The following is a 12,676-nucleotide window of genomic DNA, read 5'->3' as shown; positions in this document are numbered from 1 at the left end:
ACCCCCTATTGTAACATATAGGGATATTATAAGTCCCCGAGGAGTTCCTTATAATATATACAGTGGAGGAAATAATTATTTGACCCCTCACTGATTTTGTAAGTTTGTCCAATGACAAAGAAATGAAAAGTCTCAGAACAGTATCATTTCAATGGTAGGTTTATTTTAACAGTGGCAGATAGCACATCAAAAGGAAAATCGAAAAAATAACTTTAAATAAAAGATAGCAACTGATTTGCATTTCATTGAGTGAAATAAGTTTTTGAACCCCTACCAACCATTAAGAGTTCTGGCTCCCACAGTGTGGTTAGACACTTCTACTCAATTAGTCAACCTCATTAAGGACACCTGTCTTAACTAGTCACCTGTATAAAAGACACCTGTCCACAGAATCAATCAATCAAGCAGACTCCAAACTCTCCAACATGGGAAAGACCAAAGAGCTGTCCAAAGATGTCAGAGACAAAATTGTAGACCTGCACAAGGCTGGAATGGGCTACAAAACCATTAGCAAGAAGCTGGGAGAGAAGGTGACAACTGTTGGTGCGATTGTTCGAAAATGGAAGGAGCACAAAATGACCATCAATCGACCTCGCTCTGGGGCTCCACGCAAGATCTCACCTCGTGGGGTGTCAATGATTCTGAGAAAGGTGAAAAAGCATCCTAGAACTACACGGGAGGAGTTAGTTAATGACCTCAAATTAGCAGGGACCACAGTCACCAAGAAAACCATTGGAAACACATTACACCGCAATGAATTAAAATCCTGCAGGGCTCGCAAGGTCCCCCTGCTCAAGAAGGCACATGTGCAGTCCCGTCTAAAGTTTGCCAATGAACACCTGAATGATTCTGTGAGTGACTGGAAGAAGGTGCTGTGGTCTGATGAGACCAAAATAGAGCTCTTTGGCATTAACTCAACTCGCTGTGTTTGGAGGAAGAAAAATGCTGCCTATGACCCCCAAAACACCGTCCCCACCGTCAAGCATGGGGGTGGAAACATTTTGCTTTGGGGGTGTTTTTCTGCTAAGGGCACAGGACAACTTATTCGCATTAACGGGAAAACTGAGCCATGTATTGTGAAATCCTGAACGACAACCTCCTTCCCTCTGCCAGGAAACTGAAAATGGGTCGTGGATGGGTGTTCCAGCACGACAATGACCCAAAACATACAGCAAAGGCAACAAAGGAGTGGCTCAAGAAGAAGCACATTAAGGTCATGGAGTGGCCTAGTCAGTCTCCGGACCTTAATCCAATAGAAAACCTATGGAGGGAGCTCAAGCTCAGAGTTGCACAGAGACAGAAACCTTAGGGATTTAGAGATGATCTGCAAAGAGGAGTGGGACCAACATTCCTCCTAAAATGTGCGCAAACTTGGTCATCAATTACAAGAAACGTTTGGCCTCTGTGCTTGCAAACAAGGGTTTTTCCACTAAGTATTAAGTCTTTTTTTGTTAGAGGGTTCAAAAACTTATTTCACTCAATGAAATGCAAATCAGTTGCTATCTTTTATTTAAAGTTATTTTTTCGATTTTCCTTTTGATGTGCTATCTGCCACTGTTAAACCTACCATTGAAATGATACTGTTCTGAGACTTTTCATTTCTTTGTCATTGGACAAACTTACAAAATCAGTGAGGAGTCAAATAATTATTTCCTCCACTGTAGTGAATAAAGTACCCCCTATTGTAACATATAGGGATATTATAAGTCCCCGAGGAGTTCCTTATAATATATAGTGAATAAAGTGCCCCCTATTGTAACATATAGGGATATTATAAGCCCCCGAGGAGTTCCTTATAATATATAGTGAATAAAGTACCCCCTATTGTAACATATAGGGATATTATAAGCCCCCGAGGAGTTCCTTATAATATATAGTGAATAAAGTACCCCCTATTGTAACATATAGGGATATTATAAGTCCCCGAGGAGTTCCATGACCATATAAAAACATGAAGCTGAAGGCCAAGTGCTGTTATACAGGTCATGGAACTCCGAGGTGACTTCTAATATCCTCATATTTTACAACAGGGGGTACTTTATTCAAGTTTTAGTGAGTCATGTGACAGAAATGACATCACTAAGCTCCGATTATAACTGATGACGTCACAAAGCACTGTTTATAAGGATATCATTTACAGTTTGGTCCCATAGGGAAATGACCATGCTGTATATTACAAGTGGATATAGGAATGAAATAAGGGTACCAGCATCAAAGGAACATACAGGTATTGAATCTTCCTGCCCAAGTGTTATGGACTGTAGTGTAAGGATGCCTGTAGACTGCTAGTACCAACCTTTTGGGGCCCCGGGCTTTCTGCCATGGGAAATACAGGGAATCTATACACTGCCAAGGTTGATGCAGGAACACGGTACAAAAGGGATCAGGCAGAGGCAACATCAGAGTCTGACAAATGATCAAGGGCAGGCAGCATTTCGTATTTCGTACTTTGTGTACGGTTTTGAGAATTTTTCGTTAATTTGCTCGACTTTTTCGTACTTTGCGACAATTTGCGTGACAATAAATGCGACACAATTGTATTTGTCGCTCTGAGTACGAAAGTTTTGGATTCACCCAAGCTTTGGTATCATGACTTTCCTTGGGCCGGGTTGGAGCTGCAGAGTGCCATTGAGCCCTATGGGAGACTTTCCTTGGGCCGGGTTGGAGCTGCAGAGTGCCATTGAGCCCTATGGGAGACTTTCCTTGGGCCGGGTTGGAGCTGCAGAGTGCCATTGAGCCCTATGGGAGACTTTCCTTGGGCCGGGTTGGAGCTGCAGAGTGCCATTGAGCCCTATGGGAGACTTTCCTTGGGCCGGGTTGGAGCTGCAGAGTGCCATTGAGCCCTATGGGAGACTTTCCTTGGGCCGGGTTGGAGCTGCAGAGTGCCATTGAGCCCTATGGGAGACTTTCCTTGGGCCGGGTTGGAGCTGCAGAGTGCCATTGAGCCCTATGGGAGACTTTCCTTGGGCCGGGTTGGAGCTGCAGAGTGCCATTGAGCCCTATGTGAGACTTTCCTTGGGCCGGGTTGGAGCTGCAGAGTGCCATTGAGCCCTATGGGAGACTTTCCTTGGGCCGGGTTGGAGCTGCAGAGTGCCATTGAGCCCTATGGGAGACTTTCCTTGGGCCAGGTTGGAGCTGCAGAGTGCCATTGAGCCCTATGGGAGACTTTCCTTGGGCCGGGTTGGAGCTGCAGAGTGCCATTGAGCCCTATGGGAGACTTTCCTTGGGCCGGGTTGGAGCTGCAGAGTGCCATTGAGCCCTATGGGAGACTTTCCTTGGGCCGGGTTGGAGCTGCAGAGTGCCATTGAGCCCTATGGGAGACTTTCCTTGGGCCGGGTTGGAGCTGCAGAGTGCCATTGAGCCCTATGTGAGACTTTCCTTGGGCCGGGTTGGAGCTGCAGAGTGCCATTGAGCCCTATGGGAGACTTTCCTTGGGCCGGGTTGGAGCTGCAGAGTGCCATTGAGCCCTATGGGAGACTTTCCTTGGGCCAGGTTGGAGCTGCAGAGTGCCATTGAGCCCTATGGGAGACTTTCCTTGGGCCGGGTTGGAGCTGCAGAGTGCCATTGAGCCCTATGTGAGACTTTCCTTGGGCCGGGTTGGAGCTGCAGAGTGCCATTGAGCCCTATGGGAGACTTTCCTTGGGCCGGGTTGGAGCTGCAGAGTGCCATTGAGCCCTATGGGAGGCTTTCCTTGGGCCGGGTTGGAGCTGCAGAGTGCCATTGAGCCCTATGGGAGACTTTCCTTGGGCCGGGTTGGAGCTGCAGAGTGCCATTGAGCCCTATGGGAGACTTTCCTTGGGCCGGGTTGGAGCTGCAGAGTGCCATTGAGCCCTATGGGAGACTTTCCTTGGGCCGGGTTGGAGCTGCAGAGTGCCATTGAGCCCTATGGGAGGCTTTCCTTGGGCCGGGTTGGAGCTGCAGAGTGCCATTGAGCCCTATGGGAGACTTTCCTTGGGCCGGGTTGGAGCTGCAGAGTGCCATTGAGCCCTATGTGAGACTTTCCTTGGGCCGGGTTGGAGCTGCAGAGTGCCATTTAGCCCTATGTGAGACTTTCCTTGGGCCGGGTTGGAGCTGCAGAGTGCCATTGAGCCCTATGGGAGACTTTCCTTGGGCCGGGTTGGAGCTGCAGAGTGCCATTGAGCCCTATGGGAGACTTTCCTTGGGCCAGGTTGGAGCTGCAGAGTGCCATTGAGCCCTATGGGAGACTTTCCTTGGGCCAGGTTGGAGCTGCAGAGTGCCGTTGAGCCCTATGGGAGACTTTCCTTGGGCCGGGTTGGAGCTGCAGAGTGCCGTTGAGCCCTATGGGAGACTTTCCTTGGGCCAGGTTGGAGCTGCAGAGTGCCATTGAGCCCTATGGGAGACTTTCCTTGGGCCGGGTTGGAGCTGCAGAGTGCCATTGAGCCCTATGGGAGACTTTCCTTGGGCCGGGTTGGAGCTGCAGAGTGCCATTGAGCCCTATGGGAGACTTTCCTTGGGCCGGGTTGGAGCTGCAGAGTGCCATTGAGCCCTATGGGAGGCTTCCAAAAACATGCAATGAAGGATCAAAGTCAGAAAGGTTTTCCTGCAGTTTACGATCGTTCAGATACGAAAGTTTGGTGACTTTCGGATCGCCTATACGATATCATTGTGACTATTACGATTTTTTCATAAGCATTTACGTGACATTTCCGATCATCAGAAATTATCGTATCTAATCTGAATTTTACCGATTTCGGGATTCGAACTCGTACTTTGATGAATCAGCCCCCAAGTCTACTCGCACTTAACGATAGTATTCCAGACTCCTATATCCCATGACTCTGTGGCCAATTGACCTCCAGCCGCCAACCTTCCCAAGCCGACAAATCCCAAAGTCCCACTGTGACCAACCATAACTTACTTTTTAATGGCAAACACTGTAAGGCCAATTCGAACATTTTCCTGGCGGAACAGTTCATTTAGTATATCAATGTTGAAGTTGCCTTCCCACACTATTGGGGCCAGCCAGGGGGATACGGACAGTACATTAGTTCTCCTGGAAAGGAATATGTAGATATTAATGTTATTTTCTTGTTTCTTTTTTTTTTTATTCCCCGCTGAGTTAATCTCCTGCAGTACCAATACATGAACAGTAGGTGGCATAAGAGCATTGCACTGGTTGGCGTACGATATTTTTTTCTTTATTGGTACCAAAGTATCCTCTGTAGATTTCTAACTAAGCTTTCTCCCTCAGCCACTGCCCCCTTCCTGCAGAACCTCGCCGCTACACTCCCCCCAAAACAGCCCTGTTTGCCCTTCCTGTTCCCAAAAAGCAGAGTCCTGCAGCGGGGTTGGCACCATTGCATCCAGTTGATCCAAAGCTGAGCACGTAAAATTAAAACCAACTCAAAAGCTGCTTCAGCCGAGTATGCTCAGTCAAAGCTTTGAGTTAACTGTTAGTATGATGTAGAGAGTAATATTCTTAGACAATTTGCAATTGGTCTTCACTTTTTATTATTTGTAGTATGGTAGTTATTTAACATTTTGTTAAGCAGCTCTTCAATTTATAGTTTGGCAGCTATTTGGTTGCTAGGGTCCAAATTACCTTAGCAACCAGGGGGTGGTTTGAAAGAGACTGATATATGAATAAGAGGGGACCTGAAAAGAAAAAAAAAAGCTGTAAAAGATAACAATAACGATATAACAGTAGCCTTGCAGAGCAATCGAGTTTTGGCTGCCGGGGTCAGAGACCCCCACTTGAAAGCTGCAAAGAGTTTGAAGAAGGCAAAATGATTCAAAAACTAGAAAAAAAAATAATGACAACCAATCTGAAAAGTTACTTAGAATTGGGCTTTCTATAATAGACTAAAGAATAACCTAAAGGTGAACCGCCCCTTCAAAAGGGGGCAAGATCAATGGTATAACAAAATGGCCCCACAGGAAGTTCACAGATTGGAAAGAGCTTATAATCTATATATATATATATATATATTTTATTTTTATGTAACTATGTTTAGATGTACTGGGGTACTGAACTCATTCTCCACAGTTAGCCATGGTGCCTAAGGTGGACAGAAAGTCAAGCTGCTGCTCTTTATTCCCTATGGGAGCCGAGAGCAACCTCACAGCCCAAAGTGCTTCACAAGCAGCCAGGTTTGTATTGTCATGTTGCCGTATCCCCAAAATGTAGCGCTTTGAGAACATTTCAGTGCCCCGGCCAGGGTCCAGAGCTTCTCTTCACTTCCTGCCATTCCATATTTATGGGGCACTTTCTATTACTAAATGACACTGTTACACAGCAAATAATTCCCTCTGCCATTTAACATTTTATTCTTGCACCAACAAATGTATTTGTAGCTGTAATATTGGTGTGTAGGCGCCATCTCAGTGCCTTGTGCCTGAGTCTGAGCTTTCAGCCAGCGCTACACAGTAGAACTGCTTTCAGCTAACCTATTGTTTCTCCTACTCCCATGTAACTGGAGGAGTCCCAAGCCGGACTTGGATTGCTTACTATTGAGTGCATTCTGATACCTACTGGGAGCTGCTATCTTGCTCCCTTCCCATTGTTCTGCTGATCGGCTGCTGGGGGGGGGGGGGGGGATATCACTCCAACTTGCAGCGCAGCAGTAAAGTGTGCCTGAAGTTTATCAGAGCACAGGTCACATGGCTGTGGCACCATGGGAAATGAAGAATATGGCTGGCCCCATGGGAAAAACAGATTACAATGCAGGACTCTGCTGGAGAAGCTCTATTAACTGATGGGTTTTGGAAAAAAACAAGGTAGCCATGCCATGTGAACTGGGACTTGCCAGCAGGACACCCCAGGACCAACCCCTCCCCCCACATGAGCCAAAGAGAGCTCCCATGCCCGTGTGTTGGCCGACAGGGGTGCCGTTGGAAAAAGATACATGGGCAATGGGAGGACCAGACATGGAGAAGGCAACAGAGGAGGCACGTGCCTAGCGCCCCATCACCTTTGCGCCTAGGCATATCCTTTTCCTGCCCACCCCTAGTTCTGGCCCTGATACTAGCTTGCATATTCCTTTAGACACGTCAGTTTAAATATTAGGAACTAAAATTCAAACTTACGGAGGCTTTAAGGTTTCAGGCTTCGGATACACCATTCTGCAAATGTAGAGAGAAAACAGATGAAGTTTGAGCATTCAAACTAGTGATTTTGTCCCCTTTGTAAATTTATTTTCTCCCATTATCAGACAGTATTGTGCATTCACCAAAATCTTTACCCAATTGGCCCAAACATAGCCCCATTCTTAAAAGAACAGTAACACAAAAAAAAATGAAAAAATGCATCAAAAGTTTTTAACTTATAATGTACTGTTGCCCAGTGTTGATTTCTTCAGGAAGACTACTATAGTTTATATAAATACCCCGCTGTGTAGCCCCGGGGGCAGCCGTTCCTGCACTGGTACAGCTGGGGTGTTTGCTACAGAAACCCTACTATAGTTTATATAAATACCCCGCTGTGTAGCCCCGGGGCAGCCATTCCTGCACTGGTACAGCTGGGGTGTTTGCTACAGAAACCCTACTATAGTTTATATAAATACCCCGCTGTGTAGCCCCGGGGGCAGCCATTCCTGCACTGGTACAGCTGGGGTGTTTGCTACAGAAACCCTACTATAGTTTATATAAATACCCCGCTGTGTAGCCCCGGGGGCAGCCGTTCCTGCACTGGTACAACTGGGGTGTTTGCTACAGAAACCCTACTATAGTTTATATAAATACCCCGCTGTGTAGCCCCGGGGGCAGCCATTCCTGCACTGGTACAACTGGGGTGTTTGCTACAGAAACCCTACTATAGTTTATATAAATACCCCGCTGTGTAGCCCCGGGGGCAGCCGTTCCTGCACTGGTACAACTGGGGTGTTTGCTACAGAAACCCTACTATAGTTTATATAAATACCCCGCTGTGTAGCCCCGGGGGCAGCCATTCCTGCACTGGTACAACTGGGGTGTTTGCTACAGAAACCCTACTATAGTTTATATAAATACCCTACTGTGTAGCCCCGGGGGCAGCCGTTCCTGCACTGGTACAGCTGGGGTGTTTGCTACAGAAACCCTACTATAGTTTATATAAATACCCCGCTGTGTAGCCCCGGGGGCAGCCATTCCTGCACTGGTACAGCTGGGGTGTTTGCTACAGAAACCCTACTATAGTTTATATAAATACCCCACTGTGTAGCCCCGGGGGCAGCCATTCCTGCACTGGTACAGCTGGGGTGTTTGCTACAGAAACCCTACTATAGTTTATATAAATACCCCGCTGTGTAGCCCCGGGGGCAGCCATTCAGGCTTAAAAAAAGGAGAAAAGCCACAGATTACATAGCAGAACACAGATTAAACATCATTTTACAGAGTTTATCTAATATCTGCTATGTAACCTGTGCCTTTTCTCCTTTTTTTCCAGCTTGAATGGCTGCCCCCGGGGCTACAGAGCGGGGTATTTATATAAACTATAGTAGGGTTTCTGTAGCAAACACCCCAGCTGTACCAGTGCAGGAATGGCTGCCCCCGGGGCTACACAGCGGGGTATTTATATAAACTATAGTAGGGTTTCTGTAGCAAACACCCCAGCTGTACCAGTGCAGGAACGGCTGCCCCCGGGGCTACACAGCGGGGTATTTATATAAACTATAGTAGGGTTTCTGTAGCAAACACTCCAGCTGTACCAGTGCAGGAATGGCTGCCCCTGGGGCTACACAGCGGGGTATTTATATAAACTATAGTAGGGTTTCTGTAGCAAACACCCCAGCTGTACCAGTGCAGGAATGGCTGCCCCCGGGGCTACACAGCGGGGTATTTATATAAACTATAGTAGGGTTTCTGTAGCAAACACCCCAGCTGTACCAGTGCAGGAATGGCTGCCCCCGGGGCTACACAGCGGGGTATTTATATAAACTATAGTAGGGTTTCTGTAGCAAACACCCCAGCTGTACCAGTGCAGGAATGGCTGCCCCCGGGGCTACACAGCGGGGTATTTATATAAACTATAGTAGGGTTTCTGTAGCAAACACCCCAGCTGTACCAGTGCAGGAACGGCTGCCCCCGGGGCTACACAGCGGGGTATTTATATAAACTATAGTAGGGTTTCTGTAGCAAACACTCCAGCTGTACCAGTGCAGGAATGGCTGCCCCGGGGCTACACAGCGGGGTATCTATATAAACTATAGTAGGGTTTCTGTAGCAAACACTCCAGCTGTACCAGTGCAGGAATGGCTGCCCCTGGGGCTACACAGCGGGGTATTTATATAAACAATAGTAGGGTTTCTGTAGCAAACACCCCAGCTGTACCAGTGCAGGAATGGCTGCCCCTGGGGCTACACAGCGGGGTATCTATATAAACTATAGTAGGGTTTCTGTAGCAAACACCCCAGCTGTACCAGTGCAGGAACGGCTGCCCCCGGGGCTACACAGCGGGGTATTTATATAAACTATAGTAGGGTTTCTGTAGCAAACACCCCAGCTGTACCAGTGCAGGAATGGCTGCCCCCGGGGCTACACAGCGGGGTATTTATATAAACTATAGTAGGGTTTCTGTAGCAAACACCCCAGCTGTACCAGTGCAGGAATGGCTGCCCCCGGGGCTACACAGCGGGGTATTTATATAAACTATAGTAGGGTTTCTGTAGCAAACACCCCAGCTGTACCAGTGCAGGAATGGCTGCCCCCGGGGCTACACAGCAGGGTATTTATATAAACTATAGTAGGGTTTCTGTAGCAAACACCCCAGCTGTACCAGTGCAGGAATGGCTGCCCCCGGGGCTACACAGCGGGGTATTTATATAAACTATAGTAGTGTTCCTGAACCAAACATACCTGTTTTACCAGTGCTGGGCAACAGAACATTATATTTTAATTAGTTTTTATGTTACTGTTCCTGTAACTGCTGGATGTTACTGTAGAGCCAAATTTATGTTCTATTAAAAGACACAAGGGCATCCATTCAGATTAGAAGAAAGGAGGGTTTGTTACTGTGAGAGCTGGGAAGTTGTGGAACTCTCTCCTTGAATCATTTGTACTGGCTGATACATTAGATAGCTTCAGGGGTTGGGTGGCTTTTTATCAAGGAAGAAAATACCAAGTTGCTGAACTGAACTCTTAGCACCAAGCTGATCCAGGGACTGGCTCAATTGCCTTCTTGCAGTCAAAAAGGAGTTTTATTTCCCATTTTGAGACCAATTGGAGAGGCTTCAGATGGGGGTTTAGCTTGCAGTTTGGCAGGTCAAGAAAAAAAAAACCATGGAAATCAATATTATTTTTTCAGCTGGGGTCTCCTGTATCCTGGAGATCAATGGAATGAGGCTTTTATGGAAACTAGAGACCTACAAGGGTCTAATTTGGGTAGACTGGGACATTTGCATCTTCTTCCACCCACGGACCTGCTCACTTATTGCATACCCACATTGTGAGTTCCTCTGCCCTAAGCCAATTATGCTCTTATATTTTAGCTTGTATAAGGTAAACAAAAGATCTATTATTTATTAACTAGTTCGGTAATTAGTACACTATTTAAAAGGCCAAGTAATGGTGGCCTCAGGTGAGCTGGTTAATTAATTACCTAGTCCAGTGCTGTCCAACTGCCGATCTCCCTCTGTGTGGCCCCCCACCTGTCTGGTTGCTTTGATGGTTTAACTTTGTATAAGCTTTAAATGGTATCAGTACTGAGGTTAACTGCCCCTGCATGGTTCACACCTCGGATTCAGGCTGTAATCCCCCTGTATTGTTTAAACATGTAATCCCCTGTGTTGTTCCACATTGTCCACACCTCAGACTGTAGGAGCAGTGCCAGCATTGTGTCATTATATGTACTGCCTGCCCTACGCTGCCTGTGTGTGCCATACTCTGCCTGCCCTATGCTGCCTGTGTGTGCCATACTCTGCCTGCCCTACCCTGCCTGTGTGTGCCATACTCTGCCTGCCCTATGCTGCCTGTGTGTGCCATACTCTGCCTGCCCTATGCTGCCTGTGTGTGCCATACTCTGCCTGCCCTATGCTGCCTGTGTGTGCCATACTCTGCCTGCCCTATGCTGCCTGTGTGTGCCATACTCTGCCTGCCCTACCCTGCCTGTGTGTGCGCCATACTCTGCCTGCCCTATGCTGCCTGTGTGTGCCATACTGTGCCTGGCCTATGCTGCCTGTGTGTGCCATACTCTGCCTGCCCTATGCTGCCTCTGGGAGGTGAACCTGGCAGGGGTTTGTTGTGGGAGTTTTTCAGCAGTTGGAAATAGCCATTAAATGATCCCTAAGGTGTGTAATTATGTGCTGGGGGTTGCTGTGCTACCCACAGGGAAGGGGGAAGCATATGGATTTAAGGGTGTGTCTTAATATTACATAATATAATTCTTTCACATATGAATGATGGTTGATATCCCCGCAGTGAGGACCAAGCATTTGGGTTTTTGCTGTGCTACCACTATTGTGATAACATGGGTGTGGTTTGAAGTGGTGCGGTTTAAAGGGGGGAGTGGTCAAAACTGGCTTCCATTAGCGGCCCTACACTATGTATGCTAGAGAACTTCTGGCCCTCTGCACCACAGACGTTTGACTGCACTGACCTAGTTCATATACTAAATGACTGGATTGCATGTGGTTTGGCTACAGTGACTAGTTTGCCGTTAGGTAGTCCCACTGGTGTGAAGCACATGACCAGATGAGGCTTGTGGAGCACTTGGGTACTTTTGCCAGGTGTCTATACAGTGACAATTCTTATCTGATCGAGTGGCCCCACTGGCTGGATGGATACTGTGTGATGCCCACTTGTTCCATTTCTTGTAAAACCACAGCGTAAATGCTGCTTCTTCTCGTTACTTGCTCATTCACAAGGTGGCTTCTCTGAGACCTTCCATTGAATGGAAACCTTCTTCCACTGGTATAGGCTCCTTTCTGCAAGAAAAAGCTCTACTGCAGTGGTTCCCAAACTGTGGAGTTGGCCCTGCAGGGGTGGGACCTGTAGTAGTGGGCAGAGGGATGGGGGCTCAGCCTGAAGGTCAGTTATGGTTAGAACTAAGGAGAATGGTCATTTTCTCTCCAAGATAAGCCTGAGAACCCAAGTTAATGGTCATTTAGGGTGTGATCTGGTGTTAATGTGTATTTGCAGCAGTAGGCCAACTGTTGGACCTTGAAGGGGGCTAGGAAGGTTTTACAACTACTGCCCCAATAAACATTTTTAAGATGAACAACCACCTACCCCTAGTGCACTTAAGCCCCATACTCATGATAAATGAGACCAACAAATTCATTGAACTTTAGAGTATCAACCTTTTAAGGTGGATCACATTGACATTGTCTGGACTTGAGCTGAAGTAATCGGATCCCTCTGAGCTAAAGAGGAAATGGAATGTAACGTGTTAATATGATTGGCAATACAAGGAGTATCACACACACTATTCTATCCTGATGAACAATTTAAACTAAAACTCCCATGTCAGGCTCATCAGTACTGTATGTATTGTGCTTAATACTACTTTGAAGAAAAATTCCTTCAAAATTATAACCAGAGCTATATCTTCTCTACTGCTTGGGAAGTTTAAGAAAGGACTCAACACACTGTTCATCCAGAAATGTCTCTGCAAGAGTTAGGGGACCTATTCTCTAGCCCTTACCTAATATTCAGGTCTCTTCTTCAAGTGGTTAACCTCTGGAACACTATCCGCTCTTGTTGGGCTCTATATATAGTCCTCCTAGAGTGCATAGGACAACCT

At 47.0% G+C, this 12,676-nt stretch overlaps 1 protein-coding gene across 5 annotated transcripts in view; it reads right to left on the bottom strand.

Moving 5' to 3' along the window:
• Positions 1 to 12,676, bottom strand: part of LOC101734865 (histo-blood group ABO system transferase) — a 43,905-nt gene that overhangs the window by 2,371 nt on the left and 28,858 nt on the right. For 2 of the 5 annotated variants that reach the window (XM_031891554.1, XM_031891553.1), the window contains 3 exons: positions 12,234 to 12,296; positions 7,048 to 7,083; positions 4,880 to 5,014 (listed from right to left, as the gene is read on the bottom strand). In XM_031891554.1, the coding sequence (XP_031747414.1) occupies positions 4,880 to 5,014; positions 7,048 to 7,083; positions 12,234 to 12,296 (234 nt within the window). The remainder of the gene's footprint in view (positions 1 to 4,879; positions 5,015 to 7,047; positions 7,084 to 12,233; positions 12,297 to 12,676) is intronic. The other 3 variants (XM_031891556.1, XM_031891555.1, XM_031891557.1) reach the window with 3 other exon arrangements.

Source organism: Xenopus tropicalis, chromosome 8 (genome assembly GCF_000004195.4).
Source record: "Xenopus tropicalis strain Nigerian chromosome 8, UCB_Xtro_10.0, whole genome shotgun sequence".
NCBI classification, from domain to species: domain Eukaryota; kingdom Metazoa; phylum Chordata; class Amphibia; order Anura; family Pipidae; genus Xenopus; species Xenopus tropicalis.
This window is presented reverse-complemented; position numbering and strand designations above follow the sequence as displayed.